Raw genomic sequence first — 14,309 nt, 5'->3', positions numbered from 1 at the left:
GTGTGGATTCAAGAAACCCATAAAAACTTGAGTATTGTGTATGATTTTGAATAAACTAGAATCCCAACATCCTTTTGATTGCTAAGCCATGCTTGGGTGGGATGGTGTTGGCTCTTTCAGTTTGCATTGACAGGTATGTTGAGGAAAGGGCTGGGGGTGGTTTTGGGTGGGGGGAGGGGTGTTGGATTAGAGAACATTGTTGCATAGAAAGAGGTAAGGGGAGTGGTCACTGCATTGTCATTCAGTTGGCCCTTGTGCAATAGAGGTTCACTATAGATAGAGAAAAAACTAATCAAAGTTAACGAAATCCTTCTCTTGGTAAAAATCTTGTAGCTAAGGATTGGGCTATTATCAAATATTCTCATGACCTTTGCTATTATTGTGATGTTGGTGCAAGCACAACCATTTGATATTTGCATTTAACCCTAAGTAGTACCTTGGTGAGATGGGCTTCGACTCCTAAAAGTGGAGAAAGGATTGGGGAAAGTGTCTCCTGGGGCGGGGGCAAGCATGTGTAAAAGCGATGGGTAAAAGGGCGGGGGGGGGGGGGGGGGGGATAACCTGGAGAGAGAGATCATATGGGAGGGGGTGGGTGACGTGGGGAGATGGTTGGGATTGGTAATGTAGCTGGGCTAGATTTTTAAAAAGTGGTTACAACTTACTATTGTTGTTGTTAGATGATTTAGGAGCTGATTAAGGGACAAAATGCGCTCCTCTCAACTACTCATGTATGCGCGGAGTCAATGCCAGACTGTATGAATGAGAGAGAGAGAGAGAGAGAGAGAGAGAGCGCACGCACTACCATGCAAACTCTATTATAGAGCGAGAGAGAGAGAGAGAGAGAGAGAGAGAGAGAGAGAGAGAGAGAGCGAGAGCCGTCCATGATCCATCATCGTCGTCCATGGTCGTTCGTCTTCCTTAAATTGTTTAATCCTTTCGTCTCTCCTGATTGGTATTTGTTCCTCTCTCTTTAAATTATGCTTGTTCTGATTTTGATTGCTTTGGCGGGGCTCTCCTTTGAGTTTGTGCAACAAATTAGCGCAGGAGCCTGAATGACAGGTTAGTAGGTTACATACTTACAATAGCGCCTGCAGCTGCACGTCCAAATATCTCACTTCCAAGAGCCGCCCCCCCCAAACACAGAAACTCACACACACACACACACACACACACACACTCTCTCTCTCTCTCTCTCTCTCTCTCTCTCTCTCTCTCTCTCTTACACCTATCCACAACACTGATGATGCCGAATCTTGTCCCCCCTTAATTTCTAAGCTTTATCAGTGATCGCCAATTCACTCAGTATCACCACCCTTTCTACAAATTTTCCCTCGTCATGCATGTCAAACACTCATGATCCATATACACAAATCAGAAGAATCCTGCATTTATGCTGCCCTGCTCATCATGCACGTGTGACTGCCACTTCTCTACTCAATATATATCTGCATCTAGAGATTCCAGCACCTCATCATTGAGCACGAGACCACTCTGATTCTCTCTCTCTTCTCTCTCTCTCTCTCTCTCTCTCTCTCTCTCTCTCTCTCTCTACCATGGAGCTGCAACATGATCATCAGCATGTGCCCAGCAGTCCACAACATCGTGTTCACAAGAGGAAACTGATCCATCCAGATGCAGATGATCATCAACATCTCCATCGCTTGCAGAGGCTTGCCCAAGTCCAAGTTGTCGCAGACACTACCGGCTGCCTGAGTGGCTGCTCCTTCAAGTCCCATTCCACCACTGCAACAACAGCAACCCCACAAGCTGCCGCCAATCATAACAACATCAATCAGATTCTGTCTCCAGCTTCCAATCCCAATCACTCCAAAACCAAATGCAAACTCAGCCAAATCTGGCCCCTCTTCAAGTCGTTGCCACAGGACTATGGAGTCCTTTCTGCCTCCAACAGGAAGATGGACAAATTCAATGGTGGACGTACTTCTAGCTCTAGAAAGATCAATGCCTTTCCTGGCTTGATCAGGTCCCCTTCCCCCCTCCGCAGTACTCAGAGAAAAGCTTCCCCTCTTCAATCACATGTGGCTAAGAGCTTGTACCCTCTTGACATCCCTGCTGTCATCATTGATCAGTCCAATATAATAATGGCTGGATCCCAATATTTCAGTAATATCAATGATCAGTCCATCAGCCAGGATGATGTTTCACAGCACAATATTCATGCTCATGATCATCATGTTGTACTGGAGGATGCATCTTTATGCAGTGCAGGGGAGAATCCAGACGGTGAGACCGACTCCATTCCGATGGGAACCGTGCTGTCATGCATGACAGTTCATCCAGAAAAAGGCAACATTAAGTCTAATCAACAATCACCCATACATGGACCCAGCAGTGTAGAAAAATTGGCGATGGAGAATCTTGATGAGCAAAGAAGCCTTAAGACCTCCACCTGCAGAGAAGGCCCAAATTACCCAAAGAGTACTAGGAAGAGAAGCACCTCTCCTAGAACAAGAAACTTGTACAGTGCAGTGGATAGAGAATTCAAGAGGCTTGGAATTTCCAAAAAGAAGCAACGGGATAGATTTCAACAGGCCACAGAGGATTTCGATTCTGCGGTAAACGGTCAGGTACGGTCTGAACAAGAGAACGATCAGGTACAGTTGGAACAAGAACAAGCAAAGAATGAATTAAAGCTGGCTCCTGAATCACCTGGATCCATATTAACCTTCCAGGTTGATGAAAGCTCACACCATTTTGCTAGAGAGCTCGATATATTTAAAGCTGCTGATCATCAGGATGAGCTGGCCAGGGTGAACTTATGTTCCTTCTGTTTGGAAGAAGAGTGTACATGTGAGGGTCTACTGGTCAGCTCAGATGAATTCACTACATCTTGTAAGCTTTTTGATTCTGCCAGTACAGTGCAACAATCAAACCATGTGAGCAATTTGGCAAAAGCTACGAATGATGAAACAAATTTCTCTGATCAATCCAACAAGCTTTCAGCTTGCACCACTGAGAAAGAGAAACCACTCTGCTATGAGGTCAAGTCTAGTTCTTTGTATAAACTATATGATACTCAAAAGGACACTTCTGATCCTCTTTCTATGGAACCTAGCTTCTTTGATCTGAATACCTATGGATCAGCTACTAATAGCCCTCTAATTGATAGTTTTGTTAATCTCTCTAATGCTTTGTCCATCACCCATTTTTCTTCAGTCATTGAGAAGACTGAGATGTCCTTGCAAAGCTTTACAAGCTGCTTGATTAAGGCCAAGAAGAAGATGCTATTTAGAGGGTCTGGCAATAGGCCTCCAAAATTTGCAGTGATTGCAGGGATGCTACATCCGTCAATGCCCAACATAAGATTTGCTTCACCCGATCACTTCAGATATGGTCTCCAAGCATGCATTAGTGAGACAATATTCAAGAATTTTGAGTCACAGTCATATGGCGGCGAGCCGACCACCATATGCTACGGGTTGCATCGACAATTTGCATTTCTCAAGGACTACTATGTGCTAGAGTCCCTGCATAATTGTGCAGGTGAACAGCTGATGGAATTCAATGCAGATTTTGAGACGTTCTGCCACAGAAAGCTTGAGGCCATGAAGAGAAGGATAGGGTGGATAAGCAGGTGGCCTGGCAAGCTGCTGCAAGCATTCTTGCTGTGCCTAAAGTATGTGTGGATGGCTCACAAGCTTGCTTTTGCATTTGAGAAGCCAGCAGCTGTGTTTTTTGTCAAACCCAAAGCTCAGTTAGACCTGAACTATATGAGCCCACTCATTGATCAAGTGCCCACAACGGACAGCATCCAAAATAGCCCAAGCTTTTATGGGATTGTGCAGTTCTCTGCGTTCCCTGGCTTTGCCCTAAGACAAGGGGTTGTACACAGCACTGTATATCTCAAGCCCAAACTTCCAGGTATCACAGCTGGCGAGCACTGCAACACTCATGTATAGGTTCATTAATGTACCCAAGCGCCAATTCATGATCCATCTAATCCAGGATGAATTTAATGTATTTAGTACTTGTGTCAGTTTCATTGAGTGCCATCTGATCTATTTCACATCCTCTGAATTAAACTTTGATCCGTGATGGCCTATAGTGAAAATCTGATTTGGCTTAATTTGCATCCATGATTGCCTGTTATAACGAAAAGGTAAAACAACCACAAAAGCTGTCTACACCAGTCTAATTGTGCTGCATCATAAGGTTAAACATTAACATCTAATGTTGGTTACGCAAGTGCACTCGATTAAATCGGCCAATGGGCAAGTTTTGCCAGCTGACAAATAAGCCCTCAATCATCAAAGAAAACGCCGATTCGTCGGTAAGATTTGTTCTGATGAAATGAACCAAATTACCCATCCTAATTAGAAGAAGAAGCGCCTGTAAGTTTGACACAAGCGGATGAAATTACCAGAATAAGCAGTAAGTTTACCCATCCAAGTAAAGAAAAGTTGCACTGATGAGGTAGTGATTATAGTATGGAAGTGGATGTCTTGGCAGCATTAAAATGGCATTCAGGTGCAGGTCTCGTCAATCGCATCATCTCGTATGATCGATAATAAGTTTACTTCTCTCTCTCTCTCTCTCTCTCTCTCTCTCTCTCTCTCATATACTGTATTGTCTGCACAACCTTGAACAATGCAAAAGAACCAGATTCAGGTTCCAGGATAGGACTCCCCGGTCACGAGTCCCAAGTCCTCCAGACTTCCGGAAAACCCACAATAGTCAACCCTACTATCGGAAGCCCGCAACATACTTGGCATGGGGGTTTTACCCCTTTAGAGAAGGCTTTACCATTCTAGAGAAGGTCTTGCGACACTCAGTATAGAAATTTGAGAGTAGTTATGTCACATGTGCCCTTCAAATCCCTTCAAAAAGAAAACCGGCCTTTCTTCCTTCATGTCAGTTCTATTACATTCATGTCCATGTAAATTCCTTGTGCCTAAGGATTTCATTGCATTAGTTATTTATGTGAACTCCCACAACAGGTTCCATGTGCCCAAGGATTCCATCACCTTAGTTATTTCTTCTTTTGTGAACTCCCATAGTAGCTCCCTGTTATATTCTACGAGGAGTCCCATTTTTCGAGCGAGCATATTCGAGCAAATTAAAATCCCGAGCAGCATGTGCCAAACCATCACATCTTGCACAACAACATAATGGCTTTCACTTAGAGGGAGCCACACAATAACCAATGCCCCAAAAAAATTTTTAAGGAATGATCATATATGGACTTATACATTTGTTCTTAACTTCATGCACTATCTATCAATGATTGAATAACATGGATATATCACCAAAAAATGAGCATCATCATGCAAGGTGCAACAACATCATGAAGACTTGAAAAGTCCAATTGGCCTCAACAAGTTTATATTAAAGTGAAAACGATAGAGATGAGTAACTATCCCAGAAAAAGGAACCCTTTGAAGTACAAAAAAGCATGGATGATAGCTCAAGACCAAGCACCAAGATGCTACAATTGAACCTCAAAATGTTAGCAATGAGAGTTAGCACATGAGTCTTATACACTTCTTGGAAGCACAAAGATATCAACTATACATTGTACTTGTAGAATCTATGGTCTAGTTTCTAGGCTTATGGTATAATTTACTTTTTTCTCACAATATTTTATTATCATTGAGGTATTGTCCAAATTAGACGTAGAAGAAATGGAACCTTCCTCGATCTAGTATAAGTTTCTCATTCATAACTTTCAAACATATTTATATTTGAGTAATCCTTGTTTTTTGATGCAAAATGAGCTTAGAGGAACCATCCATAATTTAAATCAAGATTGTCTTGGATGGGATGGTGTTTTGAAATGTTTTTGTTTTTTGTTTTCTGAGCAAGGCAGAACCCTATGGCAATAGCTTATATGTGATGTCCTCTTCAATCACTCATCTCGCTTTCACTACTTCCTTTGGAAATGTGTTCCTTGGAAGACTATGCTTACCAACCAAATGATGGAGCATGGGTAGGCATCTAGCACCGCAATGCAGAGGTCCAAGTAGTGCTAGACTCTGACCAACTAAAACTGCCAACCTTGATGGATTCCCTCGTAGGGATGCCATACCCAAAGGTTGGGTGTCGGCTGAAGGCATTCTTGAAATGCTACATACATATCTTTTAAGGCATGGATTTTAACAAGAATAGAGTTTGGAACCAATGTTTTGCTTCTATAGGGTGGATAAAGGCTTGATAACTTGATAATTTGATTTAGTAAGCCTAGTCTCACCAGCCATCTTTTTTCCGTTATAACTTGTCATTTTGGTTGTTTCTTTTCCTTTTCTTCAATGAGGAGGAATCTTTCTTTGATTTTTCCATTTTGACAATGTTTTTAATACGCATTATCATTCATGTAAGACTTGCAAAAAATGTATGATGCTAAGTTGGAGCTCATTGTATCAAACATTTGCTAAAGTTGGACTTTTCTTACTTGCTTGAATCTTTGGATTGATCTCTAGAATCCCCCTATTCATGTTGTGGTGGGAGGTGATGAGCATCACCAAGCCTCGCTGACCGCTTATTGCTTCAAGCGTTTCAAGCGAGCACAAATCGCTATCTCTCACCTAGCCAATGAACCTTCGATCCTATGGGTGTACATTGAGCTTACTTTGATGCTCGAATGAGTAGCCTCCTCCCTCAAGCAAGCCGGTAGCTCCACCATTCAAGATGTGAGCTCAAGCAACCACAAGCCTCCTCCTTTGAGCTCTATCCTCCATACCCGTGTGCGAGACAAGAGAAGAGAAGAAGAAGAAGAAGAAGAAGAAGAAGAAGAAGAAGAAGAAGAAGAAGAAAAGAGGAGATGATGGAGAGCTTCTTCTCCAAGATCCCTCACTCTCACACACTCACTCCCTTACTCCTTCATACTCCCTCTCTCAAGCACACGCAAGCAAGCAAGAAGAAGGAGAGAACATTAGGAGAAATATGGACTCTCTTTTTTGCCCCTTAAGGGGCTTCTCTCACCTCTCTCTCTCTCTAAAAAGAGATTCCAAAATAATCTTAGAACAAGATATCTTTTACAATCAAGCAAATCTCATATTTGTATTTTCAATAGATTTCACCAATTATTTTATTCTCAAACTATAGAATAAGGTCACTTTTTCTCAAAATCCTCATAACTAAAAAAATACAATTCTATTTTTTGTAAAAACGGAGCTAATCATTAATATACGACTCTTTACCCTCATGACTTTTCAACATGAAAAATAATCTTAAAATATGATGTTACAAGCTCTCTACCCTCTGCTACAAGCAATCAAGTGATAATGGAGGTATCTTTATTTTTTAAATCTTTGTGATGTCATTATTCTTAATAGTTGTTGTTTAATCCTTAAGTGTCAATATATATATATATATATATATATATATATATATAGAGAGAGAGAGAGAGAGAGAGAGAGAGAGAGAGAGAGAAGGGAGGGGGAAAAGAGAGAGGACTGTGTGAGATGAACTAAGAAAATAAGTGATAGAGTGACAGAGAGTAAATTAGGGTAGAAGATAAGATGATGTTATTGTTCTCCATTAGCCAAGCTTCTGTATAAATGTGTTTAAATACCTTTGATCAATTCTTCTTGTGGGAGAGAGAGAGAGAGAGAGAGAGAGAGAGAGAGAGAGAGAGAGAGAGAGAATATTTTGGATAGAACAGAATATAAGGTTGGATGATGATTAGAGGTAGATTAAAAGCTAAGATTATAGGCAGATTAGGGATTGATTAGGGTCTATCATGACTGAAATCAAGAGAAAGAGATAAGATCCAACTGGGTAAAAAAGAACACAGATATAGTGAATCAAAGGGGTATAATTGTGTAATTTGAGCCAATCTAGAATTAGCTGCATGCTATTGTATTGTTACTGACCTGCAACTCCCAGATATTTCGATGTTCTTGCTATTGATCAGAAATTTGGCATCAACTCCTTAGCTTATTATTAATCAAAGGGGTGTAATTGTGTAATGTTAAAATTGACATATATTTTTCTTTACAAGATGCAGGTGCAAAATGTACCAAGAGAAAGAGAGATATTCACTTTTAATTGGAGGATGAATATGCACCAATGTTCAAAAGAACTGTAGAAAGGGATGATGCAATAAGATACAGGATGCAACAAGAAAGAAATGCATGAAAAAAAAAGGTAGACCTTTGGGTTGATGGGCCCATTTATCCACCTGATCCAGTCACTGAAAGGCCACCACAATTTGAAGGGCTTACATCATTTGTAAAGTTTGTTGTGAAGGCAATGAAGGATTGTATAGATACACATGTAGACTTGTCACACAAGGATTAGCAGGGGTTCATTAAGCCTTGACAAATATGTAGACAAGATTACAAGGGAATATGCAGTCTTTGATGGAAAAGAATAGATTATTGGTTGAGAAGGATGGGGAGAACCAGAGCCTGCAACAAGCAATGTCTGTCATTGAAGATGCTATGTAGGCTATACATGTGCAAAATATAGAGTTACAGTCTAAATTTATGGGCTTGGAGAAGGAGAATCGAAACATAAAGAGGAAGCTCACAAAAACTTTGGAGATTGGGTCCACTTTAAAAACCAAAGAAGCACGTCGGTGATGCCAGGAGGCATATTCCACGGTGTATTCAGTGAGGTTTTGTGGTGGATTTTGTAAAATTATATTTATTGTCGGGGCTCATACACAAGGTGGATTCCTTGTGTGAAAAGTCGATGGGGATACCTTTCCTTTTTATGCGTCTTGTTAATTTAATGTGCAAGTGGGTGATTCCATAGTGGGTGATTCTATAAAATACATATTTAAATTAATGGACATTTATGAGTTTAGAGTACGCACTCGTAATAAATTAAGGTTAGGGTTGAGTGTTGGAGGTAAAGGCGCCTCCGCCTAGCCGCCCGTGTATTACTACACTGACAGCCACCGCCACTGTACACTGCAGGTGGCGGGCGCCCGTCACCGTCACTTTATTCTTTATTCTTTTAGTGACAGTTTGAATAAAGGAAGGCCCGGTCACACATTGTGACTGTTGGAGTTCCCATTTCTTGTCTCTCTCTTTCTTGCTCTTGCTCTCCCGCCATAGCTCTCGAGTGCAAGCTTCGATCCTTCTCACCTTTTGACTGGTATCAAAGCACGACTTCCGACTCTTGAGCTTGGCTCGTGGCATTCTCAGCTTCCCATCGACTCCCCACTCGCATTGGGTCTCCTTCTCGGTAGCCATAGTTCATTCTCTTGAGCTCCTGTCACTCCTCGGCTTCCCGAGCTTCTTCCCGGCCTATTGAGGCACCATCAGGGCATTGACATTGAGGTATTGCTTCATTATTTCAGAGATTTATCTTAGTCCACAGGTCTAGGTAAACATGGTTTTCACATGTTATGGGCAGCCATAGCTCACACCTCTTGGAGCTTCCTTCACCTGGATCTTGCTTCCAGCCTATCAAGGCTTGTTGAGGCTTGGTGTAGGCCTTCTTTGGCCCCCATTGGTGCCCCCTTTGGGCCCTATTGTTGACACGTGGGACAGCAGCCCCCCCCTAGCCAGCTCACGTTTTTTTTGCGTCTGTTTCAAAATCTGGCCCAAAAATCACTCTTTTTGTCATATCTCGGGCATTCGGAACTCGATTCAGGCAAGGTAAGAGTCTAAGTTGGGGTTTTGGCACGTTCCAGACGCGATGGTGATGTCGGATTTGCCAAATTCTGATGAGGAAAGAATATTCTGCAACAGATTTTAGGTCTGAGACAGCATGTATTTGTATGCCTATGCTTGTTTGGGCATGACTACATAACCGGTTTGATGCCTATTGCATCCCGATTGATTGGGGGATTGAAGCTACATGTAATACTATGATTTTGGCTTGATTGTGGGATTGGAAATACACAGTTTATAACAGTAAATGCATGCTGAATACTTTTGGACTGGAGCTATCTTTCATGCTTGGGCATATGCCTATTGGTTTCGGGTGTATGTCTTGGGTTATATTATGATGTATTGATCATCGAGGGATGACTTCGAGCTTGTCATTGGATTCGGATTCTTTTGGAAGCTTGAGCTTACTTTAGCCTGTACTTATTGACATCGGTCTATGCTTGACAGTGGTAAGTGCTTTGACAGTTATATGCTCTTTGGGTACATGCTCACCTGCTGATGCCTACGGCTTGATGCATTTATCTTGGCAGTGTACCATGTATCTGTTGAGATTTAGTGCTCTCTGAAGACTTGGCTTGGATTCTCATTTGCTATTCCTGAATTTTGTATTAGATGTCACTTTGGTTGTTAGAGATATTTATTGGGATGTATGTCTTGCTCATGGATGCTACCTACAGTTGCTCTGTAGCCGTCATGCTCTTGGGATACTATTGAGACATTGTCTTGATTACTTGTCTTTGGTACTTTGACTTGGTTTGATTGAGCTGTTGAGCTCATTTATCTGCCTTTTGTACCTGTGGGAGCATTTTGTATGCTTGACTGACATTGAGCAGGAGGTTTATGCTATTTTGAGCATTTTGTAGATACTTGAGACTTTGGGATCTCTTACACTTAAATGATGCATGGTCCATGCACTGATATCTTGGAGTTTCTTTTGACCTGAGCTTAGGCTTTGTACTCTTGTGAGCATACATCTACTGGTGTCGGGTCTTGCCAGTGTTATGTATACTTTACCCTATTGTCCAGGGGGTATACCTACTCACTGATAGATGCTTTGGTGACATGTTTGGGTGTTTGATCAGGGTCTTGATGACTGTTTGGTGTTGATTTATGCCTGTTTATGGATGGTCATGTCTTGGTTGTCATTTCTTGACTTGGTGCAGTGATTTGGTCAGCAATTGCTTCACACAGTACCATATTGTCATTTATTACAACAAGCATATAACTTCCGATTGACATGGATTTTTCATGCTAAAATATTCTGAAATGATATACTTTCACTAGTACTTGGTGGGTAGCAGCTTTGGTTACACTTTTCTCGCCATTTTCTCTCGATTTTGGTGATTTTTTTGTCATTTCTTACAGTAAACAACAAGTAATTTTGAATTGTCTATAATCTTCTAGCCTGCATTATGGCGAGTTCATCTACTAATCATGCTATTTTCAACATCACTAAGCTTGATGGTACGAATTACTTTTATTGGAAGAGCCAGATTTGGCAGGTGTTGGTGCACAAAATTGCAGATCAAACCATTGAGGTTGAGCGGGCATCCACCTGCAACTATGCCAGATGAGGAATGGCTTGAGCTTGATGAGTTATGCAAGTCCACTATTGTATTATCTCTCACAGAATAGGTTCATTACAATGTATTTGAGGAAGAACAGAGTGCATGGCAGTTGTGGAATAAAATCAAGAATCTCTATGACAAGAAAAGTGTAGCGAGTCAGATGTATTGGCTAAAGCAGCTTATGGATCTGTGCATGAAGGAGAATGTGACTATGTCTGCTCACTTGAGCCAAATCCATGCTATACTCAAGAACTTGACTTCACAGGACATCACTTTTACAAATGATGTCACTCCTCTTTACTTGCTTGGTACTCTTAATGAGTCATGGGATGTATTCCGCACTGCATTATGTGCCTCTATTGCTACCTTGAAATTTGTAATATTTCCACGTGAAAAAATATTACTAGACGGACTTCCCGCACACCGAGTGAAACCCGTGCAAATATTATCTTTAGTGCTAGTAGCTAATCTATAACCGCACGCGAGAAATGGAGAAACTCCGCCTTGGCAAAATAAGGTCCAGGATTCAATCCCGCATAGCCGCGGGGAAACATCCTCTTGGGAGGAGGTTAAGAGGATAATGTTGAAATACAATTCAAATTTTTTTACTATTCCTTCTCCCCCAGCCGATGCACGGCTGGAGGAGAGGGAGTGTGGGGGGATGGGCCAGTAGGGCTGCATGAGGAAGGGGGGGAAGAGGGCCATGCAACGGGCCATGTGGGGGAGGTCCCCTCTCCCCCCTCGGACTATAAGAACCCCCTTTGTGGAGGGGGGTAAGGAGAAGGTTGAAGAAAGGAGAGACTGCATCAGGCTGCATCAGGTTGTCGTGTGAGAGGAGACGAGGAGCTAAGGCCGACGCCATGAGAGAGAGAGGTCGCCATCGTAATCGCTACAGCACACTGGCCATTACGGCCGTCTAGTTCGCCAAGACTCCACCACCTCAGGCAGTCGTTGTTTCCTGAGAAGGCCGCCATAAGCATTCTCTCTCCACGTCAATCCTGAAGCTTCTTAGAAGCTTCTTCTAAGGAGCTTCTAAGGGGGGGGCGGGGGGGGCTTCCTTAACCCCCTTCACACAGATTCTTCATAAGTCCATTTTACCCCCGGGATTTAAAGGCCCCTTCCCACTAGATTTCCCACCAATCATCTTTACCCCCCGGGCTTCGAAGAGGAAGCCCATAAGGCCTTCCTACCAAATCTCCCACAAGCCTCTAGGCCTCAGGTCTTGTAGAGAAGAAGAGGGTTTCCTTAAATCCCCTTTCCACAAGATCTTTACCCCCAAAATTTTTATGAGAGGAAGGAGAAGTTCATAAGTCCCCTTTCCCGCAAGGTCCCCATAAAACCATTCCTAGGCCGGAAATTTCAAGGAGAAGAATAACTCTCAAGCCTCCGTTTTCGCAAGGCTTTCACAAGAACCCTCTCACGAACCCCTCTTTTCCCAAAAGAAAGAAGGCCCAAGCTTTGAACCCTAAGACCTTCCAAAGCCAAATTCCGCAAGTCGGTACTTCTGTCAAGGAGCCGTAATTCAAAGGGAATCTCCGCGTATGAGGGAGATGGGCAAAGATCTTAAGGCTGCGTACTAAGGCAAGCAATCCGAATCCACGAAGGCAAACCATAAGTTGAAATCACGATGGCCCCTAAAAAGTCACAAGGCGCACCTGCAGGAGGTTCATCTCCTAATATTCATGTGGATATTTCACCGAGCCCACAAGTCCAGGTTTTCTTTCTATTTTTGATTCACGCATGGTTAATTCATGGAACTAGGATGCACTTATGCTTGTCAAATCCACCTAGCTAAATGCAATTGAAATAAATTGGCTATTTGAAATTTACTTGAAGTAACTCACAATACGAAGTTGGTCATTTGTATTTTCAATGGAATGAACGAAAAAGAACATAAGGTGTCTATGCATTTTAGTACCTTATTAGCAAGTTGCCTTTTGGTGCATTGCAAAGTGACGAATCTAGAACAACTAATGACTACCATTACAAAGTCAAAATTCTTGTAGTACACCTTCGATTATGCATGGAAAGATTAAATCGCATGTCACATTTTTAGACAAATATTCTTCGTAATGATTCATTAAAAAAGTCGTTATCAACCATAGGAAATTGCAAGGCATGGAAATGATTCTAAGGGCTACATGAAGTAGGTTAACTCTAGCTTCAATTGGCATAAATCTCATTTTACTATGTAGTAGTTAGGAAAGGTTGCATAATGCACATTCATTGTATGAATAATTTCATTCAGAGATGTAGATAGGGAAAGGTTGCATGGTTCATTTTAATATAAAACCTTAAAAGCTTAGTGGCATGAATCGTGAATGCATGTCCTAGTAGGACCAATGGAAGTTATGCCAAATTTAAACATGTGCTTTGGTCTTAACAAGAAAAGTTAGGGATTGCGAATCTAGTCGTACGTAGAGGCAAGGAATCGCGTGCTTACGTGAATTGTGACGTAATGCAACTAGTTTTTCCCATTTTTTGGACCAAGACAACATCTTTAGGAATGGTTCGTCCCTGTCATAAGATAAGTAAACTGGATTACCCAAAACACCTAAACTGCAAAGGATTGGCATAGGATGGTTAAATCGATACAATAAATACTCCAAGTGCTAACCAGGGTTTAGGACGTTAAGGACTTAACCTAGTTCCGCACTTGTTGCCAAGTCGAAACCCTCATACCCAAAGGTCCTGCCCACAATGTAGGGACAATTGGACGCACTTGCAAGAAACGATCTAGGGTTTCTACCCTAAGGATCACTCTTTCAAAAGATGAAACTCGAACTGAGTTGGAACCCCTAGGACCGGCCTAGTGCAATTGGGAATGGGTTGGATAAGAAGACACCCTAAACCCAGCTTCTTGTCTAATCATGATTCTATGACCAGAAGACGCCGTTCGATGGGTGAAATGATCCCATGGAATAGATGCGACACTTGTGCAACAAGTTGCAACATCGCATGATCTTGTGGGTTGATCACAAGAGAATGACCAATTCCTCGGAATGAGATTGGCAGATTTTTGTGCAAGTTTAACCATCAAGAGGATGAGTAGCCGTCCTGCTACAGCACCTTTCTTGGGGGAAAAAGTTTCCAAGATAAGGGAATTAGATATTTTCTTGGAAGCAAAGGACCAATCAATAATTTGGAGCGACATGGT

General features: G+C 42.1%; 1 protein-coding gene across 1 annotated transcript; it reads left to right on the top strand.

The window, feature by feature from the left end:
• Positions 1-735: 735 nt before the first annotated feature.
• On the top strand, positions 736-3,992 carry LOC148031146 (uncharacterized). Its single transcript, XM_087684684.1, has one exon. The coding sequence runs from the start codon at positions 1,554-1,556 to the stop codon at positions 3,918-3,920; it is 2,367 nt and encodes a 788-aa protein (XP_087540810.1). The 5' UTR covers positions 736-1,553; the 3' UTR covers positions 3,921-3,992.
• Positions 3,993-14,309: the final 10,317 nt, after the last annotated feature.

Source organism: Lygodium microphyllum, chromosome 9, assembly GCF_053477565.2.
Source record: "Lygodium microphyllum isolate KBCC chromosome 9, Lygodium_microphyllum_v1.1.10, whole genome shotgun sequence".
NCBI classification, from domain to species: domain Eukaryota; kingdom Viridiplantae; phylum Streptophyta; class Polypodiopsida; order Schizaeales; family Lygodiaceae; genus Lygodium; species Lygodium microphyllum.
Note: the sequence above shows the minus strand (reverse complement) of the source record. Positions and strands in the feature narration are given on the sequence as shown.

What these genes read in the sequence shown, in the direction of transcription:
- LOC148031146 (XM_087684684.1), top strand. Translation starts at nt 1,554, where the DNA reads ATGGAGCTGCAACATGATCATCAGCATGTGCCCAGCAGTCCACAACAT.